This window comes from Nothobranchius furzeri, chromosome 5 (assembly GCF_043380555.1).
Source record: "Nothobranchius furzeri strain GRZ-AD chromosome 5, NfurGRZ-RIMD1, whole genome shotgun sequence".
In the NCBI taxonomy this organism is placed as follows: Eukaryota; Metazoa; Chordata; class Actinopteri; order Cyprinodontiformes; family Nothobranchiidae; genus Nothobranchius; species Nothobranchius furzeri.
Genome location: NC_091745.1, coordinates 77,863,501 through 77,886,649, shown reverse-complemented (window position 1 = coordinate 77,886,649; position 23,149 = coordinate 77,863,501). Strand labels below are relative to the sequence as shown.

At 51.4% G+C, this 23,149-nt stretch overlaps 1 protein-coding gene across 5 annotated transcripts; it reads right to left on the bottom strand.

Moving 5' to 3' along the window:
* Window positions 1-1,202: 1,202 nt before the first annotated feature.
* Window positions 1,203-22,826, bottom strand: LOC107379592 (histone-lysine N-methyltransferase ASH1L). Of its 5 annotated transcripts, none has more exons than XM_015950405.3 (14): window positions 22,601-22,826; window positions 18,491-19,341; window positions 12,676-16,711; window positions 8,575-8,932; window positions 8,241-8,414; window positions 8,074-8,159; window positions 7,930-8,003; window positions 7,803-7,848; window positions 7,678-7,718; window positions 2,427-2,494; window positions 2,182-2,339; window positions 1,622-1,713; window positions 1,387-1,511; window positions 1,203-1,310 (listed from the first exon to the last, which is right to left on the bottom strand). In XM_015950405.3, exons 2-14 carry the CDS (start codon window positions 19,136-19,138, stop codon window positions 1,262-1,264), a joined length of 5,955 nt encoding a protein of 1,984 aa, XP_015805891.3. In that variant the 5' UTR covers window positions 19,139-19,341; window positions 22,601-22,826; the 3' UTR covers window positions 1,203-1,261. The 5 variants fall into 5 exon arrangements, 3 of the variants coding, with proteins under 3 accessions (XP_015805891.3, XP_070407278.1, XP_070407279.1); XM_070551177.1 differs by having other exon boundaries at window positions 2,182-2,303; XR_011520562.1 differs by lacking the exon at window positions 1,203-1,310 and having other exon boundaries at window positions 1,465-1,511; window positions 2,169-2,339.
* Between the last annotated feature and the right edge of the window lie 323 nt (window positions 22,827-23,149).

Here is a 23,149-nt window from a genome sequence, read left to right as displayed (position 1 = left end):
GTCCCCCCTGACCCCCCCCCCCCAAAATTACGTCCATGCTTCCACCGAGTGGACCGCCTCACCAGCTCCTCAGATGAAAACAACCTGTTCTGGATTTGTACAGAAAAGGAAAAAAAAATCCTCAGATATTCACAAAAACCAACAACCAAAGTCCTTATTTAGTCCGTATTAAAGGAGATATTGCTTTGAAAAGAGTGCATGAGCGCGCCTAGACAACATGGCACTTCTGCAGAGCATTCTGGGTAGATGGGTCTGAGCTTCCCTCTTCTTCCCTCCCTCCTCCCGACATTCTGATTGTCAGTGCTCTGGAGCAAGGAGTGAAGCGTTCTGAAAGGCAGCCTGGAGTAAACAAAACCACTCCTACCCCTCACACACACACACACACACACACACACACACACACACACACACACACACACACACACACACACACACACACACACACCTTTTTATTTCTTGGAAGCAATACTGAAAAAAGTTAACAATACACATTCCTATGGTGAATATAGTCTCCGTTTCCATAGCAGCCAGGACTCGGGCTCCTTTTTCTTGTCTTAAAAAATAACCTCTTTCTTAAACCTCATTAGAAATTCTCTTGCAGCGATGCCAAAACTCCTACCCCACCCCCCACCCCCGCCTATTCACCGGGACACGGCAGACGCCGTCTTGTTGAGGCGAAGCAAGCCCCCTAACACTGTTCTAACAGCTTTTAACTGGCTCACTTCTCCTTGTGCCGTTTCCCAAAGGTGCAATGTGACTTTGAAAGCTTAACGAGGAAAGGAGGGTTCGGTTTCGACCTACTTAGGGCCTAGGCTACATTTGCGTCCCCCTCCGGGCGGATCGTGAGCCCCTCGTCTCTTGGAAACGAGAGAGCTCCACCAACGTACGTCCACCTTAAATGAAATCTACGTCCTAACCGCTTTTGTTTAAGGTGCCAGAGTGAGAGCGATCAAAGCGTGTGTGTTTATAGTGTGTCCACTCTGCAGACAGACGTACATACAGACTTTATTTTTGCGTGCTTGTTCACTCAGCACTAGTGCAAATTCGTTTTCAGCTGGTCTTTGCTTCATCCAGGACAGCCGCTTTCATCTCTCGCCGCCTGGACAAAAGATGGGTTGCCATGGTTTTGTCCTTGCTGCGATGCCCTTCTGAGCACAAAGTTCAACACGCCTGTCTGTCCGTGCACGAGATGGCTTCGTTGCGTTGCTTCGATGCCACGTGTGCTCTCTGGGAAACTTCTGTCGAGGTCAGTGCTGTGGTTTCAGTTCTGTCCACCACTGGACCTGGCCCCCTTTCCAGAGTGATTCCACCTTAAATGTAGGCGAGAGGCTGTCAGTAAAACGTGGCGCGCTCTGCTGGATCCACAGTTTCAGATGCTCCACTTACCTCTCTCTCTGTAAAAGTAACTCATTTAGCCGTTTCCTCCTCTGTTCTCTGTTGCTGCAGACCTCTCGTTTTATTTCCTCCTCCTCCTCCTCCTCCTCCTCGTGTCTGTTCTGGATTTTGCTGAGCTGGAAAAACAAGCACGTGCAGCTAATCTCAATAGCAGATTTTGCTGCTCACGTTATTAAAATATGGTATTTATGTTGGTCTGTAGGAGGCGCGAGGTTTGTTAACTCACACTGGGGCTGGCAGTGAGCACGCTGGAGGTGTCCTGACTTTGGTGGTGGGGGTCACTGCTGATTACCGTCACCTCCGCCCCCACTAAGTGATCTGAGGGTCAAACAGTGTGCAGTATTTCAGCAAAGGGCAGGGAGCTGCAGGAGGAACGTCGTGTCTTTCACAGTCGTGTCTAATTATCTGGTGTTTTTTTGGTTTTCTATGTAAAATCTCGCCTGCGGTCCGTCTTTGAGGGGAACGTGTGTGGTTTCACTGCTAATGGAGAAAGTTGATGCCTGCTGGGTTCTTGGACACCAGCGTTGGATGACAGAAATAGGGAAACATTTCTGCAGGTCGCATTCGGTGGTTGGAAAACCGCTTGGTTTGTGCCGCTGAGTATGATATGGAACGACAAGCCAAACACGAAGTCGCGCACACATACATGCACGCATAAACGAAGGAGACACAAGGCAGGACAACACAGGAGAAGGTGAGAAAGACAAAAACAGGGAAGCTCCACCACGTTTGCATACACGAACACCTACAGAAACAAAAACTAACACACACACTTGCTTCATGGACCTGACTTGATGTGGCTGTCGTCCCAACTGGCTCCATCTTCCCTTTCTTCTCCCTCTTCCTCTCTGTCCCTCTCCCTTTCCATCCTCATTCGGATCTGTCGGTCTCTCATGAGCTCCAGATTCCTGACGAGGAACACGTGATGTTTTACCACAAAGCCCCTGACCCGACACAGAGGAAAACATTAGAAACACGCTCCGACTTTCATTTAATCACAGTTTATCGTGAAACGGCTGCTCTTTCCATACCGCTCAGTGCTGGTCAGAGGCTCTATGTCAAGATGAGGGAACAAGCTGCCGATGTCACTGGAGCCCTCCTGTTCAACACACATGCAAAAGTAGATGTGCATTCAATTAAATAATCAATTAGACAAAGTGAACCCATCTTATCAGGGTTAACTTGGAAAATCGTGGAAGCAGGAGTCCCACAAGGCTATATTGTCGGAGCATTTATGTTGATGTAGCCTCCAGAAATGGTCAGTTTTCCACCTACAGTCTGACCTCTTCAGTGTCTGGCCATCTGGAGACATACGTGTTAACTGGTGCCTTTAATCTGCAAGAAAGATACTGTTGTTTGCCCAAGCTCCCTCTTATCTAAGACTGGTTTTATTCACAGAACAAGACAGATGAACTTTCATAATTAATCATAAAATGAAATGGACAGTATGGTTAAATGAAATGTTTGGATTGATTATGTGTTTAATCCAGATCAACTCGACTAGGTTTGAAGAAGGGAAATCGTGGATGCAGGAGTCCCACAAGGCTCTGTTGTTGGAGCATTTATGCTGATATATTTAATCTAACAGGTGAATGCACAAATATTGATATTATTATCTGGATGTATGCAGATGATACAGTACTGAGGAAAGAAATGTCCTTTTTTAGTTCCTTAAAAGATGTGGCTTGTGTCCTTAATGGTACCGAATTACCCGATAGGGGCGTCGTCAGCAACTATCTTCAATATTCAATAAATTAAAAGACAGTCTTTTATTATCCAATCTGAATTTTAAGCAACATCCAACTGTCTATGAATCAGTTTGATTAACTCCAAAGAGTGTCTCTCTCTTTAAAGGGATACTAAGCTTGCTTTTAACACCCCCTAGTGGCCGTTAGTGAAACCAAAAATAAAACGTATCTCCTCGCTGTGCGTTTGTCTTTTTAAAACCTTGATCTAACCGCTGACATGTCACCTCAGCCTTCCTTGGTGTCTACAGGAGCAATTCATCACTAAATTAAACAAATCAGTCATGTTTGTAATCTAAAACATGCAGGAAATGTGCTGGAAGCAGATTCTCACGCTGGGTAAATGATAAATGACCTGCATTTGCAAGGCGCCTCCACAGTGCTTTACACTACAGTGTATCATTCATCCATTCACACCCTGATGGTGATGAGCTACATTTTAGCCACAGCTGCCCTGAAGCAAACTGACAGAGGCGAGGCTGTCGAGCACAGGTGTCCCCAGTCCGGCCGACCACCACCTGCAGGCAAAGCGGGTTAAGTGTCTTGCCCAAGGACACGTCTCTCGTCTCGTCTCGTCTTCCTCCGCTTATCCGGGTCCGGGTCGCGGGGGCAGCATCCCAACTAGGGAGCTCCAGGCCGTCCTCTCCCCGGCCTTGTCCACCAGCTCCTCCGGCAGGACCCCAAGGCGTTCCCGGACCAGATTGGAGATGTAACCTCTCCAACGTGTCCTGGGTCGACCCGGGGGCCTTCTGCCGGCAGGACATGCCCGAAACACCTCCCCGGGGAGGCGTCCAGGAGGCATCCTGACCAGATGCCCAAACCACCTCAACTGGCTCCTTTCGATCCGGAGGAGCAGCGGTTCTACTCCGAGTCCCTCCCGAATGTCCGAGCTCCTCACCCTATCTCTAAGGCTGAGCCCGGCCACCCTACGGAGGAAACTCATTTCGGCCGCTTGTATCCGCGATCTCGTTCTTTCGGTCATTACCCAAAGCTCATGACCATAGGTGAGGATTGGGACGTAGATCGACCGGTAAATCGAGAGCCTGGCTTTCTGGCTCAGCTCCCTCTTCCCCACGACAGATCGGCTCAGCGTCCGCATCACTGCAGACGCCGAACCAATCCGCCTGTCGATCTCCCGATCCCTCCTACCCTCACTCGTGAACAAGACCCCGAGATACTTAAACTCCTCCACTTGAGGTAGGACCTCTCCCCCGACCCGGAGGTGGCAAGCCACCCTTTTCCGGTCGAGAACCATGGTCTCAGATTTGGAGGTGCTGATCCTCATCCCAGCCGCTTCACATTCGGCCGCGAACCTACCCAGCAAGAGCTGAAGGTCAGAGCTGGATGAAGCTAGGAGGACCACATCATCCGCAAAAAGCAGAGACGAGATTCTCCTGCCACCAAACTCGACACACTCCACACCACGGCTGCGTCTAGAAATTCTGTCCATAAAAGTGATGAACAGAACCGGTGACAAAGGGCAGCCCTGGCGGAGTCCAACCCTCACTGGGAACAGGTCCGACTTACTACCGGCTATGCGGACCAAACTCACGCTCCTCTGGTAAAGGGACTGAATGGCCCTTAACAGAAAGCCACCCACCCCATACTCCTGGAGCGTCCCCCACAGGGTGCCCCTGGGGACACGGTCATAAGCCTTCTCCAAATCCACAAAACACATGTGGATTGGTTGGGCAAACTCCCATGCCCCCTCCATCACCCTTGCAAGGGTATAGAGCTGGTCCACAGTTCCACGGCCAGGACGAAAACCACATTGCTCCTCCTCTATCTGAGATTCAACTATCGATCGGACCCTCCTCTCCAGTACCTTGGCGTAGACCTTTCCAGGGAGGCTGAGGAGTGTGATCCCCCTATAGTTGGAACACACCCTCAGGTCACCCTTCTTAAAGATGGGGACCACCACCCCGGTCTGCCACTCCCTAGGAACTGCCCCCGATGACCACGCAATGTTGTAGAGACGTGTCAACCATGACAGCCCTACAACATCCATAGCCTTGAGATACCCAGGACGAACCTCATCCGCCCCCGGGGCTCCGCCGCTGTGTAGTTGTTTGACTACCTCAGCAACTTCTGCCCCCGAGATCGGACAGTCCATCCCCAGGCCTCCCAGCTCTGGTTCCTCCTCGGAATGCGCATTGGTGGGATTGAGGAGCTCCTCAAAGTATTCCTTCCACCGTCCGACTATAGCCTCAGTTGACGTCAGCAGCTCCCCATCCCCACTGTAAACAGTGTGAGCTGTTGTGTCCTTGGGCGAGAACTCGCTAACTCGCCCAAGGACACAACAGCGGAATTTTCTGTCCAGAGCTGGGATCGAACCTGCAACTGATTACTGGACAACCCGTTCAACCTCCTGAGCTACTGCTGCCCTATGTACGTCAACTGGGACCGGACCAGCACTCTGAAGTTGCAAGTGCGATATTGTGGCCACAGTCGGCGGTGGGGTCTGAGTGACATTCCATTAATCCTTATGGGTGATTTTACCACACGCTTAGTCTGGACCAAATTCTTGCTTTGCACAGTTTGTTCTAGGAACGCTCCACTTGTAGCTTCCGCAGCCCCTAGCACTATCCTGGCTGGCCAATCACATCTCTCTAGAGGGGTTTCAAACACATAGGGAGCTGTGATTTGTCCATAATGGTGGGCCAATCATAGCTCTCTATGTGCTTTGTGAACAAATCACAGCGCTTTATCAGGGTAACTGCAGGTTTAACGAAGCCAAAACCTTTTTAAGGCCACTTTGACCAAATTTAAGCTATTTTTTAAATTAAATTAAAGCTATAATTTCCAGCTATTGCCTGGAACCGGTGCTAACCACGTCGCAAACATGGGATTAGCCATCCAGTTACCATTAAACTTGCACTTCCCCATGGCGCAAGCGCCAACTAGCTTAACCAGCTAATGTGCTCATCTAAAAATAGCCCCCTTTCACAACCAACTGAATGTGTACGGTTCCGCTTACGCCAACATCGTACACAAAAAATGCTGAAGAATAACTAGACATTCACGAAAATTTTATAGAAATAAAAGAATCTTGTTTATTGGGTCTTTCTTAATTTAAGACCTTTGGAAACTGTATTTAAGGATTATTTGTCATTTTTAAGGATTTTCAAGGCCTTAAATTTGGAAAAGAAAATTTAAGACTTTTTAAGGACCCGCGGATACCCTGTTTATCCGCTTTGTGGGCCAATCAGGGCCCCCTATTCGTCTGGTGGGAGGGATGATGCAACAGAGTGGAAAAAGATGGCGACAGCTCGTTCGAAACGGCTTTTACATCCATTTTGGACTATTTGGACTTGGGCTTTATTAGAATCAGGAGCAGATAGATGTATTTACGTTATTTTTTTTAGAAAAAAAGGATGCATTTTCACCTTCTTCAACAGCGGACCGCCTCGTTTACCGACATCCATTGTGGTGAGTACGTCACGTTGTTCATTGTCCAGTAGCGTGCGGAGATCGTTTGAAAGACAGCGGTAGAACCTGCCCCACTACCGAGAGCCGTCAATGGAGCGTTGCCTGGTTTGCCAGGCTACCGCATACTGGCTCCAGAAAGTGATTTAAATAAGGAAAAAATAGCACAGTATGGCTTTAGTAGAAAAGGATGGTTCAAGTATTTTCTATATGGAAGCCCATTCGGAAATGGGTGGCTTGCCAACTCCGGGTCGGGAGAGAGGTCCTACCTCAAGTGGAGGAGTTTAAGTATCTCGGGGTGTTGTTCACGAGTGAGGGTAGGAGGGATCGGGAGATCGACAGGCGGATTGGTTCGGCGTCTGCAGTGATGCGGACGCTGAGCCGATCTGTCGTGGTGAAGAGGGAGCTGAGCCAGAAAGCCAGGCTCTCGATTTACCGGTCGATCTACGTCCCAATCCTCACCTATGGTCATGAGCTTTGGGTAATGACCGAAAGAACGAGATCGCGGATACAAGCGGCCGAAATGAGTTTCCTCCGTAGGGTGGCCGGGCTCAGCCTTAGAGATAGGGTGAGGAGCTCGGACATTCGGGAGGGACTTGGAGTAGAACCGCTGCTCCTCCAGATCGAAAGGAGTCAGTTGAGGTGGTTTGGGCATCTGGTCAGGATGCCTCCTGGACGCCTCCCTGGGGAGGTGTTTCGGGCATGTCCTGCCGGCAGGAGGCCCCCGGGTCGACCCAGGACACGTTGGAGAGGTTACATCTCCAATCTGGTCCGGGAACGCCTTGGGGTCCTGCCGGAGGAGCTGGTGGAGGTGGCCGGGGAGAGGACGGTCTGGAGCTCCCTAGTTGGGATGCTGCCCCCGCGACCCGGACCCAGATAAGCGGAGGAAGACGACGACGACGGAAGCCCATTCCCGCCGCTGAATTAAAAAAAAAATTGTTGGCATTAGATGACATAATTGCTTGCCATAATAACACTTCTCATCACACTGCTGCAGTAGATTGAGCAAGACTTCATGAGACTTCTGGCCAGAAATGTGCACATTTGGCTCAAAGCCACACATTTAAAGGCTCGCCTTAAGCAGTAAACTATAAAATACAACAAAACTCACCACCGTCTGTTGGAAGGAAGCGCTCCTCTGTTTCAGACGACCTGCGTGAACAAGATCCACAGTTAGATCCTCATCCCGGATCAGCTCAACGTGACGACAACGCCTCTCGCAAGGAAAACACTCACGGTAACGCCGCGTCCTCTTCAAGGGGACCGCCGGCTGCCGGCAGAGCTGTAACCAGATGAGAATCTGTGTCATTTTGAATTCTTCTAAAATAAAGATCAAGCGAACCGCCTCAAAGTCCCGCTGTACCTGGTTGTTCTGCCACAGCCACATCACATCGTACGGCAACTGGAAATTAATTCGCTTCAGTCTCAAGTACTTTCCTGCAGAAGAGTTCGGTCATTCAGGTAAGTGTGACGACAAACGCCTGTTAGTTAAGCGTTCTGTGCTCACCAACGTGAATGGGGGCAGGCAAAAGGCTGTACTCGTGCTCCCCTGGCGCGTACTCCGGATTCTCGCTGCTGGCTTGTGAGGGAGGACTGAAACAAACGCCAATAATTCATTCAAATTTGAAATCATAAAAGATGTCAGTGTTTAGTTTGGGGGTTCGTTGAACCCACTCTGTGGTTTTGTAGTCATCAGAGTAGAGGCCTGCTCTCAGAAACACCTTCCTGGGAGGACCGTCTGACGCCTCCTCGGTCTGGGCGGGCGCCGTTTGGGCCGGAGCCGGATCGGCATCCGACGGGCCGAGAAACTCGGGCAGGGCGTCGCACTCGAGGTGATCGGAGTCAAAACTAAAAGGGAAAGCACAAAGAGAGAGGTAGAATGACAGAGAGGAAAAAGAGAAAGACGGAGAGGGCACTGGTTTAGCACACAGTGCTGAAAGCGGTGGGTTAATAAAGCAGAAGTGAGTGGTTGTATTGAACGTTCAAGTCAACCAGCTCCGATGTTTACCTCTGATGATGGGGAGAGTCATCGTGTTTTCTTTTCCGTCTTCTCCTCCTTCTGGATTCCAGCTCTGCAACCTGCTGTGTTATGCTGCTTCCCCCTCCTCCCCCCCTCTCTGGCACCGTTCCCTCCGTCCTTCCTCCCACCTCCCTCCCATCTCGGCCGTGGCTGCTTGCTGGCAACAGGTCAGGTGGAGACACGGTCGAAGTTGTGGAGGAGCGCACGGGGGAGGATGCAGCGGAGGGCAGCGGGTGCTTCCGGGGCCGTCCTGGCCCTCTTTTGTTTTTCACTGCCGCACCGCGCAGAGCTGGCACGCCGTTCTGCTGCCCTCGGCTTCTGGAGTCACCTTGTAAAGCTGCAGTCACTGAAGGAGAGAAGCAGGAGGGGTGGGGGGTGAGTGGCAGAGAGGAAATAAGACAGATGTGGATCAGTGATTGAGCCGGCGGGAGGTGTGAGGTGAGGCCAGCCTGGGCTGAGTCATGTGGATAGGCCGCAGATTAGGTGAGTCACGTTTCCTCTGACCGGATCACTTCTGGGAAATGCATTAAAAGTGATTTATGAGCAGCATACACACACACACACACACACACACACACACACACACACCTGCACACACACACCACGCACACACACCACACACACCTGCACACACACACACACCTGCACACACACACCACGCACACACACACGCACACACACACACCTGCACACACACACCACGCACACACACACACACACACACACACACACACACACCTGCACACACACACACACACACACACACACACCTGCACACACACACACACACACCACGCACACACACCACACACACACACACACACACACACACACACACACCTGCACACACACACACACACACACACCTGCACACACACACCACGCACACACACACACACACACACACACACACACACCTGCACACACACACACACACACACACACCACGCACACACACCACACACACGCACGCACCACACCCCTGCACACGCACCACACACACACACACACACACACACACACATGTGCACACACACACACACACGCACACCTGCACACACACACACACACACACACACACACACATGTGCACACACACACACACCTGCACACACACACGTGCACACACACACACACACACACACGCACACACACACACACACACACACACACACACACACACACCACACACCTGCACACACACCACACGCACACACCACACGCACACACCTGCACACACACACACACGCACACACATACACACATGTGCACACACACACACACACGCACACACACACACACACACACACACACACCTGCACACACACACACCCTTGCACATAAACACGCACACACACACACACCCATGCACACACACACATGCACGCACACACGTACACACACACACAAACATATGCACGCACACAGGCACACACACACACAAACATATGCACGCACACAGGCACACACACACACGCACGCACACACACACATATGCATGCACACACACGCACAAACACAGGGAAGCACCTGAAACACCTACAGACGGCGGGTTTTTGCACATCCAGTTCGACGGGACTACTGTATAGAAAGCAGAGGAAACCGTGTGAGCCTGTGTTCTTCACTCTTTTACATCCTGGAAAAAAATCTTTCACCTCTTCAAAAACAATCCTTTCCCCTCACAAGCTCTTCTGTGCCCTGCTCTGACCTCCACGCTGTTCCTGTTTCATCAGTCTCTCCAGAGGTCATCCATCTTTTTGTTCCACTTTCCACCGCCCCTGACAAGACCGACCACTCTTTCCTTACTGGATTTTTCTAAGTCAAACAGCAGTCCAGCAGAGAGGAATAGGCCACGCTTTAAATAGCCAATCTGACAGCTACCTAATGACTTTGCTCTCTGGACAGCCACGGGATGCGACAGCACGCCGTTCGCTGAAAACCAGGACGATTTCAAAGATTTTTTGGCAGATTTCCCAACAAGACACTACTTCCAGATGTGTGGTTTACTCATGTCATCAATACATTTGCAGTGGTCTCTAGCAGGAATGAATCCCTTGTAAGTCGTTCTCTGGGGGGAGTAAACACTGGTGCACCATCACAGCTGAGCTTCAGACAGAAGGTTTTGGGGTCTTACTTCCTGATATGTGGACATCTCTCCTCTGATTGGCTAACAGCAACCTGACTCCACCTCTGACTCTGCTCTGCAACGTTGATGCTTTCTCTCCACAAATAACCACAAGCCTGGAGGAGTTCTGCTGTGTGGTGGAGTAGCTAATGCTAACGGTTAGCTTCTACTAGCAGAGATGTTCTCTGCTGTTTCCTGGACGCTAAACCAACAACAGCCTTCCCTGTCGTGAGTCCAGATGGGTGAGTCCATGAATGTTAGTGGCAGTGTGACGTAGATCTGTCAGGATTTTCTAATCCTAGAGTTTCACCGTCTGTTTTCTATCAGAAGCTAATGCTAATGCTAGGTGTAGGAGACTATTTTCATGTTCAGCCTGCATGAAACAGTCAGTGTGACCCGTTAGAATCAGAAATAATCATTAAATAATGTTGTTTCAGTGACCCACACCTTTAAAAAGTGTCTGCAGAGCGCCGTGCAGGTGTCAGGTGCTACCCTTGCTAAGAAAAGTGAATCTGAAGCTGTCTATAAAAAGAATGGAGTCTGATTTCTACTCTTGCGCCCCTCCAGGCTTTGATGTGACTCTCAACAGCTAACCTGAGAAAAGCAGCGTCGTCACTATATTAGGCAAGTTTCATCACCACACTGCAAAAATAAAAATCTGTCACACTGTGCCAGTGAAGAGACTCGGCGTAAACCTTTTTTCTCTGCTAGCTGCCTTCGTTCGGTGCTGTTGACATTTTTCCATTATGTTAGATCCCTCGTTTCACTGAGATTCCTGTTAGGATCCAAAAAACATCCAGTTTGTGGCGGAGAAGCAGGAACCAAAGACAGCTGAGGATTCACACGACCCAAGCGGATTTTTGTTTTGTTCATCAGCACACACACACACACACACACACACACACACACACACACACACACACACACACACACACGCACGCACACACGCACGCACACACAAGCACACGCACATACACACACAGACACACGCGCACACACGCGCGCACACACACACACACAGACACACACATGCACACACACACGCACAGACACACGCACAGACACACACACACGCACGCACACACACACACAGACACACACATGCACACACACACACGCACAGACACACACACGCACGCACACACGCACAGGCACACACACACACACACACACACGCACAGGCACACACACTCACACACACACACGCACACACACACGCACACACATAGACACACACACGCGCACACACAGACACACACACACACACAAACACACACACGCGCTCACACACACACGCATGTGCACGCACACACACAGACACACACACGCGCACACACAGACACACACACGCACACACACACACACACACAGACACACACACGCGCTCACACACACACGCATGTGCACGCACACACACAGACACACACACGCGCACACACAGACACACACACGCACACACATAGACACACACACGCGCACACACAGACACACACACGCACACACACACACAAACACACACACGCGCTCACACACACACGCATGTGCACGCACACACACAGACACACACACGCGCACACACAGACACACACACGCACACACACACACAGACACACACACGCACACACACACACAGACACACACACGCGCTCACACACACACACACGCGCTCACACACACACGCATGCATGTGCACGCACACACACAGACACAGATACACACACGTTTGTTTTTCTATACCTGTGAGGTCTTTGTTCCCTTCCCATCGTTTCAGGGACTCCATCATGTCTAACCCTAACAGGTCCATTCCCAACCCTAACCTAAACTAAGGCTTTAGCCACACCATATCTCTAAAATCAGATAGAGAATTTCGTCAAGGCAAAAGATTTTCCCTTTAGAGGTGAAAACTCAGATTTGGTCCTCATGATTATAAATACAAGCCCACACACAACATCAACAATCCTCACCTGCTTCCCGCCTCTCTGTCCACGCTGGCTCGTCCCTCCTCCATGACCCCTCTCTACTTCCTAGATTCCTACTGAGCAACCCGCTCCTCAGACCCCTACCCCCTGTTGCCATGGCAGCCGAGGTGAACAGATTGGTGTGCGTCGGGGAAAGCGAGGTCCCATACAGGTGTGACTCGTCGTCATCTTCTCCGTCTTCGTCCTCGCCGTCCGATGCGATCAGTCTGCTGGCGTGCTGGTTCCCGGAGAAGCCCGTCCAGCTGGGTTTCCCAAATCCCGAGCTTCCCAAACTCCCAAATTTGGCCCAGCTTTGTCCCAGGCCACCCCAGCCTCCTCCGAACAAAGACAGGTGAGAGGAGCCGAGCCCCAGGGAGGTGAGAGAAGTGTTTTTGTATCTCTCTGCTGAAGAAGTTGTTGAAGAGGAAGCTGGAGAGGAGAAAGGATCGTTGCCGTTCTGGCGTAACCACGGTGATTCCTTGGACAGCATGCTTCCTCTCACACCCTTCCTTCGTTCTTCTACTCGACCCAAAAGGAACCCCGATCTTGGCTTAGAACCCCCCAGCACCTCTCCTTCCATCCCACCTTCCTCCTCGTCATCGTCCATGCTTCGCTCGCAGTGCCTGTGACGGTGTTTATGCTTGTGTTCGCTCCTCCCCCACCCGCAGGAGAGGCTGGAAGTGAACCCTGAGCTTCCTCCTCCTCCTGCCCCTAAATCTCCCTCCACCTCTCCCCCTAAAGCTCCCTCACGCAGCAGCCTGCTTCTCCGCCTGTGGAATCTGGCCGGGTTGAGGAGGAAGTGGGCGTGATGAGGCTGGTGGGGGGTGTACTGGTGAGGGGGCGGGAGCGGGTAGGAGCTGGGGAAGTGGTGGTAGAGTGTTGGTGGTGCTGGAGGATAGCTGCCGTAAAAGCCCATGTTGTCGATGGTTTCCTGGAACTTCGACGGGCAGCCGCACTGCCTGCGGCTGTCCAGCTTCCTGTTGCAGTGGCACGGATAGAAAGGCTGAGGGGTGAAGGACGTGGCGGGAGAGAAGGGTGAGGGGTGAGGCGAGTAGAAGCCGTTCAGATTGATCCTGAAGATGTTGGAGCGGAGGGAATGAGAGGAGGAGTGATGTCGCCTTCCTCCTGCAGCGCTCCCGTCAAGGCCCGGCCCCACACTCACCCTCGCCCAGCTCCGCCGGCCGATGTGCACGCTGCTGAACTGAGCGATCAGATCCTCCAGTTCGGCCAGAAACTCTGGATCCTGCACGAGCAGCTGCTGGTGCTTCTTCTTATGCTTATTCTTCTGTCTCTTCAGTGCGCCGTGCCCGAGGCAGGGGACATAGTCAGGCTTGCTGTGTCCTGGACAGGGACAAGGGCATGTGCAGGTGCAGGACGAGGAGCAGTCGTAATCCCTACGCCTGTGCCTGTGTCTGTCTCTGTGCCTGTCCATTGAATTTGAGCTGCTCAACGCATTTGAGTGTCTGGACATGTGAGAAACGGGGGAGGAGATGGGAGAAGGAGGGAGTCTTTGACCACCGAGAGTCATCCCCGAGCCTTGACCGAACCTAAGTATTCCTCGAGCTCCCCTCATCTCCCCTCGCTCACAAACACTATTGTTGTCCGTTCCGATCCCGCTGTCACTTGGCAGTGTCTCGTCGCTGTGCGACTCACTCCTGGGGGAGGGCGTGGCCTCTTTCAGGTGGCTGGGAGAGCCGGGCGTGGCGTGCAGAGGAGGGGTAGCGCAGGCCAGCTTACATGTGGACTGGTGGAAGGGGAACTGATGTCTTCCCTGACACGGACAACTCTTCCTCACAAAGGTGGAGAGGGACGAGGAGGAAGGAGGACGGGGGGATGTGCAGGAGGACGTTGGAGAAGGAAGAGAGAAGTGATGAGAAAACAGGAGGGAGGGTGACGGCTCTGTGAGGCTTCCCTCGCTGTACGGGCTATGGGCTCCACTGGAGTGGGTGAGAGAAGGAGAGGGAAAGGGGTGAGAGGGTGGAGGCTGGCTGGTGGAGAAGAGCGATGCTTCGGGGGGACTGGAAAATAAAGATGACTGAGTGGAGAACTGGGAGACGGAATTTTGGTTGGCCACTTGGGATTTGGGCTTGCGTCCTCGCCTCTTGCCCATGTAAATGGTTCCTCGTTTGCTCACGTTGATCTGAGGTCCCAGCTTGCTCCCGAACGAGGAGGACAGGTCTGCGAGAGTGTGAACTGTTGTAGCCTCCATCGATTTGCACATTCTCAGTGAGGCTTTACCGTCTGCTGCCTCGCTTCCCATTCCCACTTTCCTCACGTAACCAGACATCATCACTTTGTGAAGTCTCCTCTTCTTTCTCTTCTTCATCTCATTGATCAGTCTCCTGATCTTGAGTTGCCGGTCCCCCCTTTCAGGAGGAGGAAAGTCTTTGCTCCTCTCTGTGTGCTCCATGTGATCCGGTCCACCTTCACCGTCGTCCTCGGGAAGGGCTCTTTTAGGAGGACGGCCTCGCTTCCTGGGGCTGGAGCTCACCTGAGAGGCGCACTGCAGCACTGGCTCCAGCACAGGGGCTTTCTGAACGCTGTCACACCCCGACGGAGGCTCCTCTGCCGGTCTGTCGTTTGGTGAAAGTCGAGGAGGAGGCTCGTCTAAACTAAAGCTGTGGGATTTCGGACGACCCCTTTTCCGTACGGCGCTCATAGAGATCGTGGATGCAGAGGGGGCTGGATCGGATGTGGGGTGAGTTTGTTTTGGAGTCGGAGGTTTGACAGCGGAAGACAGAGGGGAGGAGCCGTTAGACCGGGAGCTAGAGGGTGGTGACTGTGACTCATCACTCTGCTGAACAGCACTTTTGGCAGGAAACGACGTCTTGGCGACCTGCGGGAAACTTAGCGAGGGATTGTGAGGGGAATCTGAGGAGGTTTCCTGATTTTCCATCCTGTGGGCCCGGTGCACCAGCTTCGTCCAGCTTGGTCTTCTGGCTTTCCGCTTCTTGAGCGGTCGGCTGTCCTGCTCCTGGGGTGAAGAGGGGGGCAGGACGGGAACATGGGCAGAAGGCGGGAGCAGAGGGGGAGGAGGCACGGCCGAATATCTTGCGTTGTCTTGTTCTTTTGATTTATTGGAATCACCTGTTGTTGCTGCTGAGGGCTCGGCTTGTTTAGCCGGCCTGCAACTGTCAGCCGTCTTTTCCTTCTCGTCTATTCTACTGAGAGTCGCAGTTTTACAGCTTTTATCTGGTTTCGCAGCTGTTTCACCACATTTTGCATTCTTATCCTCCGTCCTCTGTCCATCTGGACCGACCTTGTCACTCCTTTCCACCTTTCCTCTCTCCGTTTTTAAATCATCCTCCCATGAATCATCAGTTCTGTGTTTTTGATCCTTTTCTCTCTCGTGTCTAGATTTCCCATCTCTCCCCTTCTCCTTTTTCTTTTTCTTTACGTCGTCCTTTCCTCTCTCTGGCACCTCTCGCTCAGCCTCCTGTCTATCTCGCTTTGATTTCTTTTCTCTCCGCTTGTCTTTCTTAGCTTTCTTCTCCCTTTCTCTCTTTTTCTCCGGTGGGGGCTCCAGAGGTGCGCCCTGATCTTTGGGTTGACCGGGGGAGAGTCCCCCAATGGGGGAAGGCTGGGATTTGGGGGAGACTGGGTGATGGGGAGGCGAGTCTGGCCTACTCTTGCTGGAAAGCTCTTTCTGTGAGCTCGAGGAGACTGGAGGCTTTGCTGAGGGGTCTGAGGAAGAAACCGAAGAGGAGTCGCTGTGTTTTCCAGCTTTGTTTTTCCATGAGGTTGGATTGACAAGGATATTTGCAGAGCTTCTCCCATCAGATGGTCCCTTCTGTTTTGCAGCCTGACCCAAACCATTATGTTTCTTGGAGCTGCTCCCTTCATTCTTGGTTTCCAACGTGGAGACTGTCTGGTTGCTTGTGGCGGCCCGAGCGGTTGAAGCTGTCTGGTCTGCTGCGGGCGAGCAGGCTTTAGGTCCTGCAGGGACGGGCTGACCATTGAGACTTGGAAGCTTGTCCTTCTTCGCTCTCTCAGATGAGCTGTGTGATTTCTCCTCCATCCTATCGGCCAGCTTGAGGGGCACCTGGGGAATGTTAACACACAGTATGACTTTGACATCCATCAATTTGCTGATGACAACAGTGAAGGACAGCGACTGAAAATATTTTGTTACGATCCATCCATTAAAGAAGAAGCGGGAGGACAAAACAGCACGGAAACGAGGGCATGGGGAGGAAAAGCAGAGCGGTAGGGGAGGAAAACAGGAATTGGGACAAAGAAGGGAGAAATGCAAAGGCAGAGAAACAGAGAGGGACGGAGTGGGACAGAAGGGGGAGTGAAAGATAAATGAGAGCAACTAGAGAAAAGAGTAAAAATAGAATAGAGGAATAGATACAGAGCCAAGCCGAGACTCCGAAAGAGAGACAGAAAACGTTGCTATTGGTAGCTATAAATTGCCACTAATACCGATGAGAAGGCTTGACATTTCATACTTGTTCTGTAATTTGGGTACGCGGCTGCTTGAGAGGCGTTTGAAGCATCTATAAGCTCCCCCTCGGGTGATTAGCATAAGAAGCGATGGTCCAACATTTGTAATAACTCCAAGTGGTCTCCGTGCTGTTGTCCTATTTTTAGGCCAGTTAATTCTAATGCGCTGCTTGGGTTTCAGAACTGAGACAATAGCTCGTTTCACAACAAAGCTGGGTGATTTTGCACCACTCCGGCGCGTCGGTGAGGGTGGTGGGAAAGCGCAAAAACCAAAAAAAAAAGAACAACAGCCAAGGCCGGATTATAATACGGGCAAACCGGGCACAAGCCCAGGGGCCCACAGCCACAAGGGGGCCCACGCGAGCAGCAGTCTTTTTTTGTGTGTGTGCAGCAGTCTTAACGTTGGAGAAAAAAGTTGACAAGTAATTAAAATTGCGCCCACATTTTCAAACACATTTCTTTTAACAACGGTAGTTTCTGACTCCTGCTTCAGCCCTCTCCCCCCTCCCCCTGCGCAGCGGTCGCAAACTCACTGAGTACGTTTACATGCAGCCAATATCTGGGTTATGATCGGGTTAAGGTCGGGATTCGGGTTTCTGAGTTGATCAGAATAACCCGTTTACAAGCATAAATAGAAAGAGTTACCTCTAACTTGCATAACCCGATTTAAATGCGGACGTTGGGGTAGCGTCAGGACGTATGGACTACGTCAAGACGCAATATGCGTCATTTCTGGTTCTTCTTGTTCCGGTATCCGTGAAAACAACAACATTTTTCCCAGTTCGGAAGAGATAGCGACCGCGTTTGTTTGCGCTTTAGTTTCCCCGTCACTCAAAGTGTGGTGCTGTGCCGCGACTCGCCATTTTGCCCCCAACTTGTTGTTTACTTCCGGAGTTCTGGCGCATACAAGACGTCTCGCTACTCAAAAGACCAAAATTCCTTGCGAACAGAGCATGCGCAGAACACACGCTTTGATGGGGACATCCCGATATGCGTTTACACGACCAAACATTCGGGTTAGAAAAGGGTTACCCCAGGTGTAGTAACCGGGGTTTTAAAAACCCGGTTATGAGCATATCCGGGTTTTTGGCGGTGTTTACATGGACCTGCGGAACCGGGTTATTGTGAAAATTCAGGTTTTAAAAGGGTTACTGGCTGCATGTAAACGCACTGACTGATGCGCCTGCAGCCTCTCAGAGTTCCTGCTGATCTAAACACCGGGGGGGGGGGGCGGGGGGGGCTAAGCATATTGTGCCCAGGGGCCCCTGCAATGATAGTCCAGCCCTGACAACAGCAAATATGTGGCATTAATAATAGATGTAAGCCTTCCGTTTTCTATTTCAGGCTAACGGGGAGGACGGGCGTGTTAGCATACCTGTTTGGCGGCCTTGGTCCCTTGGCTGGTTATAACAGGGACTGAAGTTGGGTTAGACTCGGGAGTAACTGTTGAAGACAACACCGAAGGTTGTGTTAACGACAACGATGATGATGATGTAAGTGGTGGTGAAGAAGCAGATGCTGATTTTTTGCATGTGGCCTGGACGGCGTCCAAGCCCACGCGCTGTTCTCTGTTTTCGTCTGTGGTCGAGCTGCTTTTACTCGACTGGATGGCTCTTCCTTCTCCTTCTGCCCGCAGCACTCCCCCCCTGCTTTGCCTCTGGTAGGTCCTGATGGTGGGTTTGCACACGTAGCTCTCTAAAATCTTGGGTGGCTTTTTGGTGCGCTTGGCCTGGACTCCGATACGCACTCGTAGGTTTCCTTCGGGGCAGCTCGTATCCCTGCCAGAGATCTGGAGCTCCTGCTGCCCTACGCCTCCGCAGCGCCCCTCGATGAGCAACTCCAGCACCGCTCCCTTATCTCCTTCCTTCTTTCCTCCTCTTTTTTCCTCCTCTTTCTTCCCCACATCATCACCTCTCCTCTTTTTCTCTGCCACCTGGTCCTGCTTGGAGTCTTCGGGTGCGGAAGTGGCGTCCAGAGCGGAGGCGGCGGACGGCGGGGTTCCCCCCTTCACTCTCTGGTCCATCAGAGAAGTCGGGGGGAGGAACAGGGTGGTCTGGAGTTCCCAGTATAACAAATAAGTCCAGTTTTGTATTTGGGGTGAAAGGTCAACCACAGAATGCAGGTGTAGATCTGAAAAATGTCCCCTTTATCAGTCCAACAACAGCTGAATTCCTTCATCTAGCGAGGGAACGTCTCTCTTTCCTTTAAGGCTTGGGCTGAGTAAATCTGAATCAGAGAGGAAAAGGGGGAGGAAAAAACAGAAAGATAGAGAGGCCAGGAATTAGTCATTTGGGTGAGCTCAGATGCTGAACAGCAGCCGTACAGGAATGAAGGGGAAAGTCCCCTTCCTGCAGGCGGCTGTAGGGAGAGGTGCTGAAGTCTGTGTCCACAGAGATGATCTCATCATACAGAAAGCTCAGGAGACCAATCAGCAGCGCAAATCCCCAGAATGTCGACACTAACTGGAAGACTTGCTTAACCCCCCTTAGAAAACTGCCTAAGTTTCCTGTAACAATCTGTAACCAGCATAGATGTGAAGGACGACCAACGCTCCCTAAAGCTGTACGCCGATGCTGTAAACCTCGCCCCGCCTCCCCCTAAATCCATACGTCAATCAATCAGCTCTTGGCTAATTCAAACGCTGGATCCAGCCTCCTCCCCTCCTCTCTCCAGTGTCTCTGCGCCTTCTGTTCTCAGCTACTCCCACAAGCGCGCCTCCTCCCGCCCTTCCCTCTGCTGTAGTGTCTTTTCTTTCCGAAACTCCCCCTTTTCGTGTTTGGCTGTAAGCTATTTTTCTCCGTTCTGAGTCCCATCCACTCTCCTCTCCGCCCTTCTCCACGGACCGCACAGTGAAACAGTCAAGTCAAACGCTGTACCAGCGTTAATCAGAACCACATTTCTTCTTCCGAAGTCGCTCTTTTCGTCCGACCTAAATCCTTCCATTCACGGTGCAACCGTCCCCCTCCTCCCCCTTTCAGTAACACAAATCCGTAGGAAAGGGTAAAACTTATTTTTGGAAAGGAGAGCAAATTCCTCCTCCTCCCATTGCTTCCTCCAAGTCAAGAAAGCTTTTCATTGACCCCCAATTTTCAATGTGACCCCATGGCAGAGGATCACAGCCTAAAACAACATTCAGCAGGAAAAACCTTCACTCTCGCTGCGTCCAGACTAGTTTCAGACCACGGACAGGGAAGCATCCTCCTCCTCCTTCACCATGCTTCCTTCATCATTCTCTATCTCTCATCAGGGGACACACTCGTCCATTTTCTAATAAAACACACCCTGCCAAGCATTCTTGCGGCTCCCTCACGAGAGACACTTATGAAATAGTTCATCTGTCTCTCGACACGCTGAACCACCCCCCCTTAAAACTTATAAGAGCATCTCAGATAATGTTTTCGTTTAGGAGCTCAGCGGGCCAGCTTTTCCTGCCTCTGGGTCCCTCCGCGCACAAACACCCCCCACTCTGTCTCCTCAAATCACACGAATCAAACATCTGTTCCAGTGACGGCTCTTACGTAGCAGTGTCGGAAAGCATTTTCAAGGCCAATACTGACAAATAAAAACAGAGGTGGACGGAGGCTTAAATTACCGTTCCAGACAGCGTGATCGTGCGATCGTCAAAGCTGCGTGTTTTTTGCAGGATCTTTACAGTATGCTCTAATGGGAAACAGGCTTCAACACAAACGGTTGTTTTCCGCTTGGTCCCAGAGCTCAACCAGTGTCAATTTAATATAACGTAATATTGTTGTTGGATGGTAAAAAGTGCAGGGGTCAAAACTTGACTTTGGAAAAAGTAGGAGGGACATGTCCCCCACCCCCACCCCCAAATTACGTCCATGATATGACCCACTTTCACTCATCAGACTGATATCTACGTGTTAAAAAATGGCTAACATTGGTTGATACCAATGCTGATGACGATATATCGTGAACCCCAAACAAAACACCAAAGAGGTGAAACTCCTTCAGAGCCGTTTGGGGGGCGTCCAAATGGGTTTTTATCCCGCAACTCCGAATTATTCCGACGTCAGACCCAGGGGCGGCGTTAGGCCCGGCTACTTGGGCTGAAGCCCCGGATCTTTCATGATAAGCCCCGGATCTAAATCGCGGAAGTAACATGCAGTACCAAAGTCCAACAGAGAGGGCGCAGCTGGCAGTAGTTTGTATACAGCCTGCCTGAGCCTCCACCACTGAAGAAGAAGCCCTTCAGCAGCCGGCTTCTTCTACACTCTCTGCCTGAAACGCATGAGTGAAGATGGACATAAGGACGTCTTTTAGACCAAAAGTACAACGACAGAACCCCAGCTTTGATGAGACTGGTGTTGACTCAGGTTTGTGAGTCTTATTTGAAAATATTTGTTGTGCTGCTGGTTTGCCTAAAGTTAGCTTATCAGGTAAAGTTGTTGGAGAAAGAACGGGAATATTTACTATCATCTCACACTAAACACTAACAGGAACAATACTCTGCCCTGAATATGCTTAATATGTAGCTTCAGATGAAAAATAATGTGGTACAAGACATATATATATGATGTTGACTAGTGCGTGTCACGTGTGTGTGCGCGTGCGCGCGTGTGTTAAGCCCCGGATCTTCTTCAGTCCTAAATCCGCCCCTGGTCAGACCAGAAGCTGCTTCCGTGACAGGATGGTGGGTGGACTTGACACTAGTGGTGTGGTTCCTCTGGAGAGCTGAGGGAGATTAAATCATGATAATGGCCCCCCATGTCTGCAGCGTCATCACCATCCTGTGACGGAGTCATCATCTGTAACTACAACAGATTACTCTCTCTCTCTCTGCCTGACAACAGCTGGAAGCAAACCGGGCTTCTCAACCTCCACTTTCTCACAGAAGGAAGTTTCTCACGAGTGTCCCTCCTCCACACACGCACACACTTCTTCCCTCCAGTTTCAGGAGCGTGTTGACTGAACATCGCGTACCCAGGTCTCAGTTGTAGATACAGCACGGCACCGGGGGTGTTTTAGCGCACTGCCGGAGGACGTCAACAGGAGCTTCCTTCTCCATAATGACTTTGCGCACCTCCCGAGAGCACCATCCGCTTGATGCTGGCGCACTAACGAATGAAACACACACGTGTTCTTGTTGTCGTCGCTCCTCTCCTCGTTATTACATCAGCTCTGTGCGTTTAAAGCGTCCTAATAAACACAAATAAACACAAACATGATGGGAGTGGGTAATCTGAGCCGCTGCTGGGGACTGTGATGCGAATCCGTCCCCGGAGACCTTTTTCCTTCTCTGTCCTCTGCCTGCCAGTCCCCCTGCTGGTGTCAGCAGCAACGTTGGAAATGAGAAACATCACCGAGCAAGACGGAGAGCCTAACGCGCTCAGCAACAAGGGGATAAAATTAGCGCTAAGCGGATGCGTAACCTGCCCGCGCTTTGAGCTCGGTCATGATGACGGGCCTGCACGCGTTAACACAGACTGCCATGACAATCTCTAATAAGGCTACGTAGGCTACTTACCCGAGAGGGAGCGCGTCCCGGAGCCAACTGCGTTCTTCTGAAGCAAGGGAGGGTGGAGGTGTCGCTGTCCTGCTCTCCCCTTCGCTCCAAACAGCAGCAACGATCATTCTGGCGCATCCAAACGTTGCTTTGATTACACAACTACGGCCGGCGGACGTTAAAACACCATCTGGAAGCCAGTTTTATTCCCATCGGAGCGCAGAGCTCCGCTGTGCAACAACATTGGCGCGGCTGTTTTTTTCAGAGATCACCGTCGGCGCGGCTCCGCAGCTAGGTGGCGGACTGGTGACGCTCACCGGAGCTTATTTTGCCCACTTCTGTCGGGGAAAGTTACGCCGCTCCCGCCAGTTCTCTCTCTCTCTTTCTCTCTCTCTCGTCTGTGTGTGTGTGTGTGTGTGTGTTTGCGCGCGCGCGCGCGTGTGTGTGTCAGAGAGAGGGAGAGAAAAGGGGGAGCGAGAAGGGGCTGGTTGGTTGGGTGGATGTGCGGGAATGCAGCTGCGTGGCCATTTTCATGTGGCCGGAGGAGGAGATAAAACGGAGAACACAGCT